Raw genomic sequence first — 16940 nt, 5'->3', positions numbered from 1 at the left:
TGGTCTTGTTTGTGATCATTTGGGTAAATGCACAAAAGTGGGTTCCTGGATCATAGAGGAGTTCTATGTGTTGTCTTTTGAGGAACCTCCATACTGCTTTCCAGAGTGGTTGAACAAGTTTACATTCCCATCAACAATGCAGTAGGGTTCCCTTCTGGCCACATCCCCTCCAGCCTCTGTTGTTACTAGATTTCTTGATTATAGCCATTCACTGGGTGAAATCTCAATGTTGTTTTGATTGACATTTCTTTTATGGCTAGAGAAGTTGAGCATTTCTTCATGTATCTATTGGTCATTCTTATTTCCTCTTCAGAGAAGTCTCTCTTTAAGTCTTCAGCTCACTTGTTGATGGGGCAGTTGTTTCTTTGAGGATTTGTTGTTGGGGGATTTAATTTTTTGAGTTCCAAGTATATGTTAGATATGAGACCCTTGTCTGTTATATGGCTAGTGAAGATCTTCTCCTAATCTGTGGGCTTTCTATTGATCTTGCTAGCTATGTCCTTTGCCATGCAGAAACTCTGCAGTTTCATGCAATCCAAGCTTTCTTTGATTTGTTGTGTTTCTGGGTCTTTATTAAGAAAATTTCAGCCATCACAGGCCATTTTTATTTTCTTCTTTATGCTTTCCTGAACTTGTAAAATTGTAAATGGCACTACACTTCCTTTAACAATAACAAAAAAAGTGTTATTACTTTGAATGATTCACTACAGCCTTAATGGCAGAATTGGGGAGTCTGCTAATTAGCCATGGATGGCCTCAAACCTATGATCCACCTACCTAAATCTCTCAAATCCTGGGATTATGAGGGGTGTGGTAGACAATGCCTGGCTTTATTTCAGACTTTTCAAACCTATTTTCAAAATTCACCATTATAATTTACATGTAGGTTTATAAAGAAGAGGTTATTTCTGGCCAATGATTTGCATTTGATAAAACAAATATATGCATATATAACATATATAATATATGTACATATATTTGCATTTTATGAATGTGTCTTATATATATGTGTGTGTGTACATAGGAAAGTATGTGTACATATATAATGGAAACTCCAAATTGGAACACATATATTTGTTTAAAAGAAATATGTAACTATTGTGGCTTAAATTGTGGCAGATCCTCATATGCAACTCTCCACAGAGCATAAAAGCAACCATGAGGACAGATGCAACCATAACCACCTTCTGAAAGCACTCTTGATCTTGAAAGAAAGGTCCTTCAGAGCTCTAACAAGGTCATTGCTGTGTCTCCCGCATCATCCAAACTAAGTACATTCAAAGATCAAACCCATTGAGTGTTTAAATCAATTCTGAGTAGAACTATACATACCATATTTAAATTCTTCTCATCAAATCCACTCACGAGAAAAAATACATTTCCACAAAGCTCCTTCAGAATTGCATGGGTGCAAAAGTGGATGCTCAGCCATTTAATGACTGGATTATCAGAAAAGACTTCTGTGTGCCCTAGTATGGCCTACAAAATACAAAGAATCCTAAGATCATCTCAGCATTTCCTTCTGGAATAGAAGCTTCCACAACAGCCTGCAGGAGCACAGACCCAATGTCTCTCCCAGTAGCCAGGAGCAAAATGGAGACAAGTCGATATTCAAACTAAGATACTCAACAAGTACAGAAATATTAGAGAAATGGAATTGAATTTTCAGAGTGAAATACAAAAAATTAAATACGTTTGTAACAGATGTTTACAAAGGGCAAGAGCCAGAACCCTTGACCCAGGGCCAGCCCCAGTTAGTTTTCCATGATGAATGGTAGTGACTTTCGGAAAAGCAATCAGTGCTGGGATTAGTCAGCACTATTCTAGCAACTTATGTTCATGTACACCAATATAAGCAATTGTGGGATTTTTAGTGATAAAACATGAATAGTACAAAATTTATCATTTCAATCAATTTTATGTGTTCAGTTCAGTTGCAGTAAATGTAGTCACACTGTTGTGCAAAATCACCATTATCCATTTCCAGAACATTCTCAGCCTCCTACTCTCAATTTCTGTTCACATTAATTAAACTGTTCATTCCCATCCTCCTGCTCCCATTGTTGCATGCTTTTTAAGGAAAGCTTTATTGAAACACAGCCACATTATCTGTTACCATTGGCTGTTTTCATTCCACAAGGGTAGAATGCAATTCTAACAAAAGACACCAGGTGACCTATATAATAGTTTAGAGGGGAAAAATTGTCAAACACTTCTCTACAATATCCTTAACCAGTGGTCAGCAAATATGTAATCAGGTACTGCCAGGGCAATCATTAAGTCCTTAAGATATGTAGTATGCAACAGGAAACAGAAGAAATCTCTTTTTATATTCAAATCAATTCTATATCTTGCTCATGTCTACCACCTAGAGGGACAAATGGGAATGGGAGGCAGTTTCAGGGGTTAAATTATCACTCCTTTATAAAAATAGACATAAAGTTCTTAACTGCTAGTATTTTAGAATGGCCTTGCTTAGAGTTAGGGTCTTTATAGAAGAATTAAGTAAAACTAGATGTCCTTAAGGAAAGAGGAAATGTAGACATGGAGATAGATAGGAACAGAGGGAAAATAAAGAAAAAAGAAGGCAGAAATTGGAATGATGCTTCCACCAACAGGAATGGCCAAAAATTGTCAATAACTACTATAGGGGAGAAGCATGGAACAGATTTGGCTTCATAGTCTAGCAAACTAATACAAGTGGGCACATAAGTATAAATGGGTAGATCTCCAGAGGGCAAGTACCACCTGTCTCTGAATTGACGATTAATTTGTCCTTTCACAACCTAGATGGCACAGGGCAATCACTTGCCACAGTGACTATAAAAGTGAGGGTTTTTTTTTTTGCCAGCAAACAGCATATTCCCTTAGTCCAAATTTTAATAAGTAATAGGAGTATACCCTAAAATAATGATGAAAAGCATACTATGATGAATACAGAAGCCAGTAATAGCTGTTTATTATTATTATCCAGTATTATGCACTGTACATAATTGCATATGCTAGACTTTTAGTGAGAGCTGGTAATATAGTAGGTTGGTTTATACCAGCATCACCAGTATAATAGGTTGAATTGTGAATTCACTAGGTGAATGTTCAGCTGTATTATGCTTAGCTCTATTATGTTTAGCTCTATTATGATCTTACAGGGGTACCACCCAATATGTGGTCCCTTATCAAAAGAAAGCACATTACATGCTGCATGATCATGTAGCTTCCTGGACAAGATTTCAATTATGCACATTTGTATAGATGTATAAGACATCTAATGCAAGAATAAAGAGCCTTCTATTTTCAGAGGGCTTAAAACAACTTCTCTTGAATGCTGTTTTCTCCTTGAATAGAACTTGGACCTGCAAAGATAGAGGCTGAGGGCTGATGTGTTTGATGGCCATATTGGAGAATATAATTAAATAGCATCTTTCCATCATCATCTGTGCTTAGGGATGGGCCTGTGGTAATCGCACACACCCTGTCTTCCATCTCCCACACACTGTTATACAAGAGCTCATCTCCTGTTTATGTTAAAATAATATTTCCTCTGTAATGGATAGAAAGCTGGACGAGCATGTTAGCTATGCATACCCACAGCTGCAGTATTCACAAATGCTATGCCTCCACAGGCCCCTACCTGTAGCAAGTAAGTAAGGGTGAAGGAAAGAAGAGAAACCACTGCTCTGCTAAGAGCAAACCCAGAGAAGGACAGCAGAGTCTCCCTTCAAGGAGCAGTGCTTCAATCTGAAGAGGAAACCTGTTGGGAGAGGAAATCTGATGGCAAGCCGTGTACCTTTAAGAAATCTTCAGGGAAGAGTCCTAACTTGGTTAGAGGGCTGGAACTGAAAACCAGTGAAACCACAGGAGCCAAGGCAAAGAACATTTTGATTTTTTTGGCCAGCTCGGGCATCTGTGAAAATCCTATAAAACCTGTGGGAACAAAAGGAAGATAAGAGGAAATTCCATCTTCTAGGACTTCTCAGAAAAGGCAAGAGAGATCTAGCATCACTTGTGAGGTCCTCCAGAAGCAGCCAGAGAAGGTACTGAGGCAGGTCCCTACATTCTCAGTAGAGAAATTTGCTGGTTATGATAATGAATAATTTGCATTTTCTTTAAACTTTACTATATTTTCAATTTTTCTAAAACATACTTATTTTATAATCAGCATAAAATATGTATATAGCTTTTAAAATTATTCAGTATAACCTGTCAGACTTGTATTTCATGTAGATTTTACCTCTGTTTTTTCCTTCTCTTTCTACTTAGTTTTATATTTATTTACTTAATTTTTAGGAACTAGGGATAACCCAGAGCCTTTCATAAACTAAGCAAGTGATATATTACTTAGCCACACCGCCAAGCTCTCCACTGAGCTTTAAAAGTTAGCATAGCTTCTTGTTTCCATTTTGAAGTCTCTGACCATAGAAAGCTTTTTTTAAAAAAAAATAATTTTATCTTCTTGTAAAGATGCTGTACAGCGAGGTTACAGTTACATCAGAGAGGAAAGGAGTACATTTCTTATTGGGTATTGTTACCCCCTCCTTTGTTTTTCTCCCATTACCCCTTCCCTCTCCCACCTCCCCCACTCCATCTCCGCCCGCCCCCCTCCAAGATACAAAGTACCAAACTCAAATACAGTGACAACAGGGATATACCATGGGAGGAAGAACATTCTTCTACCCTCCCACATCCCACGGAAAAAATATAAAAGGATGGGGCTCACATTAATTTTTTTCAATTTGATAAGAACTACACATACCATATCTGACCATTTATAGCAAAATCTGAATTTCCATATAAGATCATATATGAAACTACTTTGTCCCTTCTGTGATCTTAACTTAGCATTATGAAAAGAAACTATTTGAACTATGTGATATTCTTATATTTCACATATGAAAACAAGTATAAACTCCATAATACAGACATTCTATCAGCCTCCAGTCCTTGCTCCATACATACCTATGGTGGTGCCTTGAGAATGACCCACATAATACAACTGCTTTTGGCCAGTTTTATTCAGAATGTAGTCAATGGAAGCTGGGAGATCATATTTTGCCATCTCATCAAAACTAGAATCCAAACAAACAAAGAAACAAGAACTAGCTCATAAAATATAAGACCATATGTAAATACAAAAATGAAATTTGAGGCATTGTCACATACTAAACTGAGTAAGCCAACGCTGAGCTCAGGAAACTGAACATTACCTATGATGACAGAAACATCCTCGATTCCACTCCATATATGACCCTCATCTTTCTGTATATTGTTTGCTTGTCTACTTGGTTTCGTCAATGTTGGTACATAAAGTTTCAGGTTTTTAAGTCACATTTTATTGTTATTACACCACTCTCGCACTGCCCATTTATGACATTCGTCCCTGGCATACATTTGGGTAGTTCTCAGTTTTTCACTATCATAAGCAGGGTGACAATAAACAGAGTCTGTTACAAATCATTAGAGAAGCTCTAGAATGCAAGACTGGACACACCCAGAATGCTGAGCTTTGCTAATACCTCTGACATCAACTGTAGTTTAAAACTAGGTAGGTATGTATATGAGTGGTTTTTTTTCTGGAAGGGGGGCTTCATGATCACATGAGCCAATTATTCCCATACATTTTATAGTATGCCAGGCTTTGCAGACATTCTTTACCTGTCAGCCTTCCATAAACCTTATGAGATAGATGTTCATTAGCCCTATAACATAAGTAAACAATCAGGTACAGAGGGCTTATGTAATGTATAAACTGTCATGTGACACCTATTTTTGAATCCAGAAATAAGAGACAGAGAAGTTTCTGAAAGGAAGAAAAATGAACATCTTGGAAATGTGTTTGTGGAGGAGAGGAAGGGTAGCTGACTCCAAAGTCCCATACCACAAAGAATGCCAAAACCCCCAGCTGAATGTCATTCTGAATGTAATAGTTCCCCTTAACACTCATTACTAGATTCCTGATAAGTTTTCAAACTTTCAAAAGATGCCAGTATCTCCCCTCTGTCATACAACTTCAGAGTTATTTACGGATGGCTTCTTCTGCTGAAGTCTGTGTTTCTATCTGCTTTTTAGGTGTCACAGAAATGGACTCAAGTCATAATCAACTGCAATGTACCTGAAAGCCCAGAATTCATCCTGAGAAACTGAGAGAGTCTTGTGTTTCCGAGACCACGTGTTTCCTCTACTGTTCCCCATCCACACATCAAAACCAGCATCAGCAAGCATGAATCCCAGGCTGTTGTTGTCGGTGTTTGAAACCCAGTTACTGGAATCGGCTATGAAAGCATGCTGAAGATAGACAACTGGTTTGGGAACTGAAAAACATTCATGTTTAAGGATAATAAGCATAAGTTTCAAAACAAACATGATATTTTGATGAGCTTAGAATTGTTTTTAAAAATACGAAAATTGAAACAAATTAAAATTTTGAGGTGGTATTTGCAGTTATATAAGATTATATAACATGTCTTTCTTTAAATAGTACTGACTAAGTGGAGCCAAATCTGTACTATTTTATGTGTGAATGTATGTGTGTGTGTGTGTGTGTGTCTTTTTTCCTGGGAGTCAAAATCAGGGCCTACGTGCTGTACTTTAGCTTTTGTGCTCAAGCCTTCCTAGTGCTCTGCCACTTGAGACACAGCTCTATTTCCAAGCTTTTGTCAGTTATTTGAATATAAATGTCTCATGGTCTCTCCTGTCTGGATTGACTTTGAACCATCATCCTCAGGTCTCAGCCTCCTGAGTAACTAGGTTACAGGTGTAAGCCACTAGTGCCTGGCTAATTCTATACTATTTTAGCATGTCTGGTAACAAACACTGACTTAACCAGCAAAAATATTTGACTATGTTTTGACAAATGTGCAGTGTTTTTCACAATATTTACATTTCTCACAATTATTTATAAGGAAACAAGCCAAGCAAAAAAGTTTGCATGTCAGGCACTAGCAATCCTTGTTAGCCTTGTCCCCACCTCTGGTCCTCTGCTCCACCCAGATCTGAGCTCCTCCCTGATCTGAGCTCCTCCCTGTCCTAGAGTTCTGGCCCTATAGCTGGCCACTCCTCTTCTCTGTCCAGAACTACCTGAGCATGCACCTACCTCACTTCCTGCCCCAGACTTACCTGCCACCAGGATCGGGCCAGATGCCATGTGTTCACTCTCCCGGGAGATATGGCCACTTTAGTAAACCCTATAATAATCTTTCTCTTGTGCCTGCTTGCCTCTGCATGGTCCCCTGGGAGAGCCGTGAAGGAGTCTTACCATCCTAACTAAACATGAGGCTGCAATCTGAAGATTGAGGTTTCACTAGCAAGCTGGGACAGAAAAGTCTGTGAGACTCCATCTCCAATTAAAATGCTGGACTCCAAGAAATAGAGCACCAGATATTGAGCAAGCAAGATTAGTGAGCATGACACCTTTGAGCACACACTATATGCCAGAAAGAAAAAAATAAAATGTAGTGCACAATAATACGATATCACTATATATCTATAAAAAGCTAAAGTCTGAAACCACTAGCAGCATCAGCTGCTGGCAAGGACATAGAACAATGGGAATTCATATCATTGCTGGTAGGAAGGTAAAATGGCAGAGCTACTTTGTACAAAATTTGGTAAGTTCTTACAAAAGTAAACATTCTCTCATCATACAATCTTGTAATCATGTTCCCTGATGCTTTACTAAAAGGAACAGAAGATGTATATCCACACAAAATCCTGCAAGTGGTCTAAAATTTCTATAATTTGCAAAATAAGTAAATTAAATTAAATTAAGAAAACAAGTTGCTTTCCATAAGTAAATCAGTAAATAAATACATCCACATAACCAAGTGAAGTCTAACTCTAAAAAGATATGAGTTATCATGCCAGGAAAAGACATAGTAGGTTAAACGCCATATTGCTAGTGGAAAGGCCACTTGGAAAAGTTGCAGTCTATATACCATGGAAAACTTCCAGAGATGATAAAAAGATCAGCTCTTACCAGAGATTGGAAAAGAGGTCAGAATAAATAGGCAGAGCAAAAAAAAATGTTCAAAACAGGGAAACTATGAAGATATGTATTGAAATAAGGAGACCAATTCTATGCTTCCCCTAGATAATAGGCCCTTGTTTTCCCCCAAATTGTTTCCCTAGATGGTTTGCTTATATGAACACTTTTATTAGGTTTAACTGTCCTCCTTTGGTTTTCTTTGCTTATGTTTTTTTTTTTTTTTTGTCGGTCGTGGGGCTTGAACTCTGGGCCTGGGCGCTGTCCCTCAGCTCTTCAGCTCAAGGCGAGCGCTCTACCACTTGAGCTACAGCACCACTTCCGGTTTTCTGGTGGTTTATTGGAGATAGGAGTCTCACGGTCTCTCCTGCCCGGGCTGGCTTTGAACCACGATCCTCAGATCTCAGCCTCCTGAGTAGCTAGGATTACAGGCATGAGCCACCAGCGCCCACCTTTTTCTTTGCTTATGTATAACACTTTTGTTAAGATAAATTCCTCATACTCTGTGGTTTTGACCTATATAAGCTTTGTGCTAGCTGCATTCCCTGCTGTTGATCTTTGAGACCAGTCCTCTGGCTCTCCAATAAAGATTCACAATTTAGCCTCTTAAGTGGTAGCTCCTCTGTTTCTCCCTTACAATAGTATGATACCATAGTAGTAGATAAATGCCATTATATATTGTTCTAATCCATAGAATAGAGTGAGAGAGGTCCTTAATGTAAACTATGAATTTTGGGTGACACAGATGTATCCATTTAAATTCAGAAATTATGGCAAATATATAATTGAAGGATGTTCATTAAAAAGGAAGTATGGGAAGTCTCTGGCTATTGATGTTTCTGGTACCTCTATTCAGAACTGGAAGTCTTTGGTTAGTCAGCTTGCTTACCAATTTTGCTATAAAATTAACACTTCTCTAAAAAAATAAGGCTAAAATTTTAGGGTGATATTGATTAACATGTATTTTATTCATGAGCTGCTTCATTAAATGGAATCCCTTTGTACAACAACTTAAGATAATTTTAAAAAACATGTTGAAGCCAGGAGCCAGTGGCTTACTTCTATAATCCTAGCTACTCAGGAACCTGAAAGCTGGGGTGATAGGTCCTTATCTTGAGGCCACAGAACAGAACCTTGATTCACTATCACTTGGCCTTGCAAAAGATTTAAATCCATTCCCAGTTGGGCCTGGAGCAGATATCCTGGTTTGCCTCCAACTGTGACCTTATTTCCCACATTCTGCCCCACTATTAATTACTTTCAAACCACCTCCACTAAATGGTTCTAGCATTCTTTCAGACCCACTAAATACTTTCTCTGCAAGCAAGGAGTGACTAAGTTTGGCTAGGGCCCCTGCCCTGAAGGGTTGTTCTGGTAACATGTGCTGTTGTATGGCAGTCTCTTTGTCTACTCTCTCTCTCGCCATTTTTCCTCTTTTTGAACCTAACATATAGTGTTGAAACCTAGGAGAAGAGGTATAGTGTAGAATTCTCCTTCCTCTCTTTTTATTTCTCTTGCTATAATCTCAAAGTAATCCAGGCTACTTTTCAGATCCTGAGCAGGAATATGAATGAATCAACCTCCCTGTGTATCTGTCTCTGTCTCTCCTGCCATCTCTCCCTCTCTCCCTCCCTCATCCCTCCCCCCTCCTTGTTTCCCTCTGTCTCTCCCTTTCTCTTTCTTTCCCTCTGTCACTGTCTCTGTATCTCTCTCTCTCTCTCTCTCTCTGAAATTTGGCAAAGGTTCTGTCTTATCCATTTTTCTAATTTCTCTGGCTCTCTCTGTATCTTCTTCCTTATTTCAACAACTCTACCAGTGACCATTTCCCACTGACAGACCCTGGCCCATCCAACACTGGTATTCTCATTGTGTTTCTTTTTACTTGCTGTTTTTTTTTTCAAGAGTCCAATGCCAAAACCCCTCCTGCATTTGAGATCAGGTCATATGGAGCAGCAGGGAAGCAAGCTCACAAGCTTGGAGGCAGTGGGACACTTTGAGGATGTTGGAACTGATGTATGGCCTGTCAAGTCCCAGCCCTCTGATTGGGCAGTTAGGGCTGGAAACTCACCTCCCCAATTGGGCCAATGATCTAAGTCCCAAGGGACACTCTGTTAGGGTATCATCTAAATGGTCTGCCTAAATTGGGGCTTTCTGATTGTGTAAAGAATGAGGAACATGTTTTCGGCACAAGGTCTGGCCACAATTAAAATTGATCAATAACATAAAAATAACTTAAATTGGGTACTTTCAGGACCTCAATTCAGCATGACCCTAAAAAGTACAGAACACTGTTCCCAATTCAGCAATGCCTGAAGAACATTTCAATGCTATGGAAAGTGGCCTGAGGTCCCTCATATTCCTGCCTTTGTCTGTCTCCACGCTAAGTCCTTTAGGTTAATATCATGCAATGCACACCAAATCTTTCTGTTTAACCATCTCCCCAAACACCACACCTTTGCCTGTCACCTTTCCCAAAAGATTCCTTGAATTTTAATCTTGCTGAAAAAACTCTTCTTGGACTTTGTCCTCTTCAAGCTGTCTCACCTGTCCCTCCCTTACAGGGCTCCTTAGGTGGGGCAGGAGGAGGGGAGGAGGGAGCTCGGGCATCTGTGCCCTGTCTCCCTCTTCTTCCTTATTCACAGCCTTCAACCTTCCTCTCCTACTCACAAGCTTCTCAAAGCCTACTCCTCTCTTGAATGAGTCCTCTCCTCACTGGCCTTGGCTCCCATGCTCCCTCTAAAAACCTTGACTCCTTTGTGTCTGACCCCACTGCATACTATAAAAATGTTTATATCACTCAGTCTTACAATTTACCTAGCATTACCTGTGCATCATGGTCTTCTCCTTAAATACAATTGTAACTATTTCCACAGGAAGAAAAATCTTCCCCCATTTCTGTCTGGATTGAGGACAAACCCTATTGCTTGGCTCTGCAAAATTTTTCTATTATTTAGATTTTAAGTACTTCTTTTCCTCAACAAATATTTTCTTGGGGTAACTCAACTACATGCAGCTTTCCTTAAAATTTCTTCTAGGTATTGCCCCTATCTTCCTTCAGTGCTGAGCACCAGGTGATACCTTACTCTTTTTGTAAATCAGGTCCTCACTTAGACCTACAAGACTGCTTTTCCCTATCTGGAACTATAAATATGTCTTGACTTAAAGAATACATGCAAAAGGGTCTGGATTTAGCTCAGTGGTAAAGCATTTGCCTAGCAAGTGAAACGTCTTGGGAGTTACCACCAGTACCAAAACAGAATAAAAGAAGAATTTATACAGAAGGTAAAAAAGGTTTAGACATATGTATGTGATTAGGTTAGCTATCATTTCAAAGCTTATCTAAATTTTTTTTCAAATTAAGATTAAGGCACTGAAGTAAAGTGAGTTCTTCATTCTTTCTCTCAAAATAACCACTTTTTTATTATTAAGCTCATCAAAATCTATACAAACACACACACACACAAATAAACCAAGAATAACACAACCTCAGTAGTAACTAAGGAGAGTTCACTTCACTGTTCATGTCAAGAAGCTTTAAATGGTACCATTCAACTGACTAAATATGAAAAACTGTAATGTTAATTGTTGCTGTCTAGTATTTCTGTTCCTCAAGTAGATAACTGCCACAGATACTAAAAGGTTAAAGTTTGAGGCAATGACCACTTGTTGTTTGTTTCTGTCTAGCAAAGCAACACATGATGGTAATCAAAACACCTGGTTGATTGTGTGCCTATATAAGACCTGCAAATATTTAGCTCAGGGCTCTCCTCCTCGGCTCCGCTGTGTGGGAGTGTAGGACAAGGCCCGAGCTGCAGCCCGTTTAAATAAAACAGCTGTAAAGTCTGACTCTCGGTGGTCTTCTTGCAGGGGTTCTGCGACCTTGGCATAACATATTAGTGGGGGCTCGTCCGGGATACCCCCCAAAAACCCCCGAGACCTCAGACTCCAAAGGTAAAACAGCGTTGTCTTTGTTAATTTGTCTTGTCCTGTTGTTTGTCTGTTTTACTTTCGTTTTCACTTGTGAGGACTGCTGCTCCTATTCCTAAAGGGTTGTCGAAGCAGATGCGCTTGCACGACAACCCTGGAGGAACTGGGAGACGTCCCAGATCCTCTTGTGGGCTGGGGGGTAACCCTGCTGTGTGGAGCGGGGGTCCTTGGAACTCTGCCATGTGGGGTGTGGGGGTCCTTGGAACCTCACCCATGTGAATTGTGGGGTGGGGGTCGGTTCGGTGTTGGGCTGGAATTGACCAAGAGGGCCTCCTAACCAAGGCCCAACTTGCCCACTGTGGGTCTGCTCCTTCTGCTGTGGGGCGTGGGTGTCCCATTACAGGAGTCAGCAGACCAATTCGGGAGATCTCCACTTCGTAAGCTTTTTTTTTCGTAACTGTCAGGCCTGCATGTGTCTTGTTTGTACTGTTTATTGTTTTTTTGGACTGAACGACTGACGGGACTGGAAATCATGGGCACCACTCCATCTAGCCTCCTAGACTTACAAAAAGAAACTAAGAGGAAAAGAAAAGGTACCTCCTGGTTTTTCAGGGAGATAACTTGGAAGAAGAAATGTTTCCTCCCCCATACTCCCCTTCCCAGGTTCCTTTTGCAGAACCTGAGAATGATCAAGGGGAGGAGAGAGCTATAGAACCCTCGGCACCTGCCCTTAAAGTTTTTGAGGGGCCAGTCACTTGCCGCCGCCGTGGGATCAACCCCCATCTAATGCAGCTGTTTTTCCTTTATGCACCGTAGGTCCTGTGAATGTGAATAGTCAACAGCAACTCCAATATTGGCCATTTTCTACCAATGATCTATACAACTGGTGTCCCCTTTTCTGAGAAACCTCAGGATTTAATTCGTTTGCTTGAAACTATTCCCTTTACTCATCAGCCCACTTGGGATGATTATAGTAAGCTTTTACAGGTCCTTTTTACCACCAAAGAGAGACCGTATCCAAGAGACAGCCTGGAAACATATCCCTGGCCCCACAGGAGTGCCCATCATGGATCCTGTCCTGATCGCTGCCTATTTTCCTGAGATCTGCCCAACATGGGACTAAAATACAGTTGAAGGTAAGGAGCAACTCCTTGTCTACCACTCGGCTCTGCTGGTAGGTCCCAAGGTGGCGGCTCACCGACCTAGTAATATGGCCAATGTTTATGATGTTAGACAGGGAGGAAGTGAAAGTCTGGCAGCATATCTTGAGCGGCTCATGGAACAACACACTGGTGAATCACCAATGGTTCATGGAAGAGATTAGAAAGGAAATTCAAATGTTCATGATATTCAACAAAAATGAACATACAAAGTATCATCTCCTCTATGACACAGCAAAGGCAGTACTCAGAAGCAAGTTTATAGCTCCTACATCAACAAATTGGAGAGATCTGAAACCAACAATTTAATGAGACATCTGAACCTCCTTAAAAAAGAGTAGCAAGCTAAGCCCCAATCCAGTAGACAGAAAGAAATTATTAAAATTAAATTAGAATTGAACGAATTAACATCCAAAAAACCACAGAAAAAATCAACAAAACAAAGAGTTGGTTCTTCAGAAAAATTAACAAAATTGACAGACACTTAGCAAATTTTATCAGAAAAAGAAGAAAACACACCCAAATAAATAAACTCAGAGATGAGAATAGAAACATCACCACAGAAACAACCAAGATTCAGAACATTATAAGGGAATACTTCTCAAACCTTCATGATAATAAGTTTGAGAATCTAGAAGAAATAGACAAATTCCAGCAAATATTGACATGCCCCAAATAAACTGAGATGAGCTCAACCAAATTAACAGACCCATATCAAGCATTGAAATAGAAACAGCAATAAGAGACCTCCTATCTAAGAAAAGCCCAAGACCTGATGGATTTACAGCAGAATTCTACAAGGCCTTCAAAGCAGAGCTAACATCAATACTCTTCCAACTCTTCAATGGAATTGAAAGAGAAAGTTCACTACCAGACTCTTTCTATGAAGCCATCATAACCCTCATCCCAAAACCAGTCAGGGACTCATCAAAGAAACAAAACTGTAGACCCATTTCTTTGACGAACATCAATGTAAAACTTCTCAACAAAATTTTGGCCAATCTACTTCAACAATTCATCCAAAAAATCACACACCACAATCAAACAGTATTCATTTTAGGTATGCAAAACTGGTTCAATATATGCAAATCAATTAATACACCTCATCACATCAACAAGAGCAAGGATAAGAGTCACATGGTTATCTCAATAGATGCAGAAAAACCATTTGACAAGATCCAACACCCCTTTATGATGAAAGCTCTGGAAAAACTAAGAATCTACAGAACATTCCTCAATATAATAAAGGCTGTGTGAGACAAACCTACAGGCAGCATTATACTTAATGGTGAAAAACTAAAGCCATTTCCTCTAAACTTAGGAATGAGACAAAGATGTCCACTCTCTCCGCTTCTCTTCAATTTAGTATTAGAATGCCTAACTACAGCAAAAAGACAAGATGCAAACATAAAAGAGATCCAAATAGGGAAAGATGAAGTAAAATTCATCTTTACAGATGACATGATCTTGTATTTAAGGAATCCCATGAACTCCACTCCCAAATTACTCAAGCTGATTTGAAACTTTAGCAAACTAGCAGGGTATAAAATTAACCCTCAAAATTCAATGGATTTTCTGTATGGCAACAATGAGAAGAGTGCGACTGAAATCAGGAAAGCAATTCCATTTGTAATAGCCCCACAAAAAATAATATACCTAGAAATTAACTTAAGAAGTGAAGGATCTCTACGATGAAAACTTTAAAAGCCTGAAAAAGGAAATCAAAGCAGAACTTAGAAAGTGGAAAAACCTCCCATTCTCCTGGATTAGAAGAATCAACATCATGAAAATGGCAACACTTCCCAAGGCTATCTACAAATTCAGTGAGATACTTAAAAATATTCCAACTTCATTCTTCAAGGAAAGGCAATCTAAAAAATTCCATATGGAACAATAAAAGATCCCAAATAAGCCAGGCACTGGTGGCTCACGCCTGTAATCCTAGCTACTCAGGAGGCTGAGATCTGAGGATCACGGTACAAAGCCAGCCCGGGCAGGAGAGACCGTGAGACTCCTATCTCCAATAAACCAACAGAAAACCGGAAGTGGCGCTGTAGCTCAAGTGGTAGAGCGCTCGCCTTGAGCTGAAGAGCTGAGGGACAGCGCCCAGGCCCAGAGTTCAAGCCCCACGACCGACAAAAAAAAAAAAAAAAAGATCCCAAATAGCAAAAACAGTCCTTAACAGAAAGAACAGTACTAGAGGAATATCAATAGCAAATTTCAAACTCTACTACAAAACCATACTAATCAAAACAGCTTGTTACTGGCACAAGAACAGACCTCAGGACCAATGGAATAGAATTGAAAACCTAGAAATGAGCCCACAGCCTATAGCCACCTAATCCTTGATAAGGGAGCTAAAAAATAGAATGGAAGAAAGACAGCCTCTCCAGGAAATGGTGCTGGCAAAATGGGTTAAACACCTATAGAAAAGTAAAGCTAGATCCTTATATATCACCTTGCACAGAATCAATTCCAAAAGGTTCAAAGACCTCAGAGTCAAAGCAGACATCCCGAAAACATTACAGGACGGAATAGGAGAAACCCTAGATCTCCTTGGCACAGGCTGAAATTTTCTCAATAGAGACCCAGAAACACAACAAATAAAAGTTTGGACAAATTGGATTGAATGAAGCTGCAGAGCTTCTGCATTGCAAAGGACATAGCTAGCAAGATCAATAAAAAGTCTACGGAATGGTAGAAGAGCTTCACTAGCCATACAACGGACAAGGGTCTCATATCTAAAATATACTTGGAACTCAAAAAATTAAATCCCCCAACAACAAATCCTCAAACAAACAACTGTCTGATAAATAAGTCTGTAGCCCTAAAGACTTAAAGAGAGACTTTTCTGAAGAGGAAATAAGAATGGCCAATAGACACATGAAGAAATGCTCAACCTCTCTAGCCATAGAAGGAATGCAAATCAAAACAACATTGAGATTTCACCTCACCCCAGTTAGAATGGCTATAATCAAGAACTCTAATAACAACAGATGCTGGAGGGGATATGGACAGAAGGGAACCTTACTGCATTGTTGTTGGGAGTGTAAACTTGTTCAACCACTCTGGAAAGCAGTATGGAGATTCCTCAAAAGACTCCACATAGAGCTCCCCTATGACCCAGCAATCCCACTTTTGGGCATTTGCCCAAATAATCACAAACAAGACCACACTAAAGCTACCAGCACAACTATGTTTATTGCAGCATTATTTACCATAGCTAAGATATGGAACTAACCCAGGTGCCCCTCAGTAGATGAATGGATCAAGAAAATGTGGTATATATACACAATGGAATTCTATGCCTCCATCAGAAAGAATGACATCGTGCCATATTAAGTGAAGTAAGTAAGGTGCAAAGAAACATAGGTCCCATGGTTTCCCTTATTTGCAATAACTAGTATATGTCTGGGACAAGTAGAAAAGGTCAAAAGCTATGTACATATGACCAGATAAGATGATGTTAAGTGAAATGAACCCCAAGATAGGGACACAAATGTTTTATTCTTTTTTTGCTATTGTTTCTAACATATTTATAAGGTACCATTTGATTTTTTGTTGCTTTGTATGTACTTCCTCCCCCCTCCCTGTTTCCACTGTATTTGATATTGGTATAATTTGAAGAGGGGTAGGGAAAAAACAAAATGTTTAAGTAGGGATACAGTTTGATTCATTGTAACAATTAAGTGTACAAGACACAATGTTGAAAAATGAACTTTACACAGCTGGGAAGGTGGCTCAGTGGTAGAGCACTTGCCTTGCATGCTCGAGGCCCTGGATTCAATTCCTCAGCACCACATAAGCAAAAAGAAAAAAAAAAGCCGGAAGTGGTGCTGTGGCTCAAGTGGTAGAGTACTAGCCTTGAGCTGAAG

At 39.6% G+C, this 16940-nt stretch overlaps 1 protein-coding gene across 1 annotated transcript in view; it reads right to left on the bottom strand.

Annotated features, from left to right (window-relative positions):
- LOC105986325 (lysosomal acid lipase/cholesteryl ester hydrolase-like) overlaps positions 1–16940 on the bottom strand; it is a 49143-nt gene that overhangs the window by 4843 nt on the left and 27360 nt on the right. The window contains exons 4-7 of the mRNA XM_013017170.1: positions 6110–6308; positions 4957–5066; positions 3788–3924; positions 1333–1479 (exon numbers count right to left, since the gene is read on the bottom strand). Coding sequence (XP_012872624.1) covers positions 1333–1479; positions 3788–3924; positions 4957–5066; positions 6110–6308 — 593 coding nt within the window. The remainder of the gene's footprint in view (positions 1–1332; positions 1480–3787; positions 3925–4956; positions 5067–6109; positions 6309–16940) is intronic.

Source organism: Dipodomys ordii, unplaced genomic scaffold (assembly GCF_000151885.1).
Source record: "Dipodomys ordii isolate 6190 unplaced genomic scaffold, Dord_2.0 Scaffold34, whole genome shotgun sequence".
NCBI classification, from domain to species: domain Eukaryota; kingdom Metazoa; phylum Chordata; class Mammalia; order Rodentia; family Heteromyidae; genus Dipodomys; species Dipodomys ordii.
The sequence above is the reverse complement of the archived record's forward strand: the minus strand, read 5'-3'. Positions and strand labels throughout refer to the sequence as shown.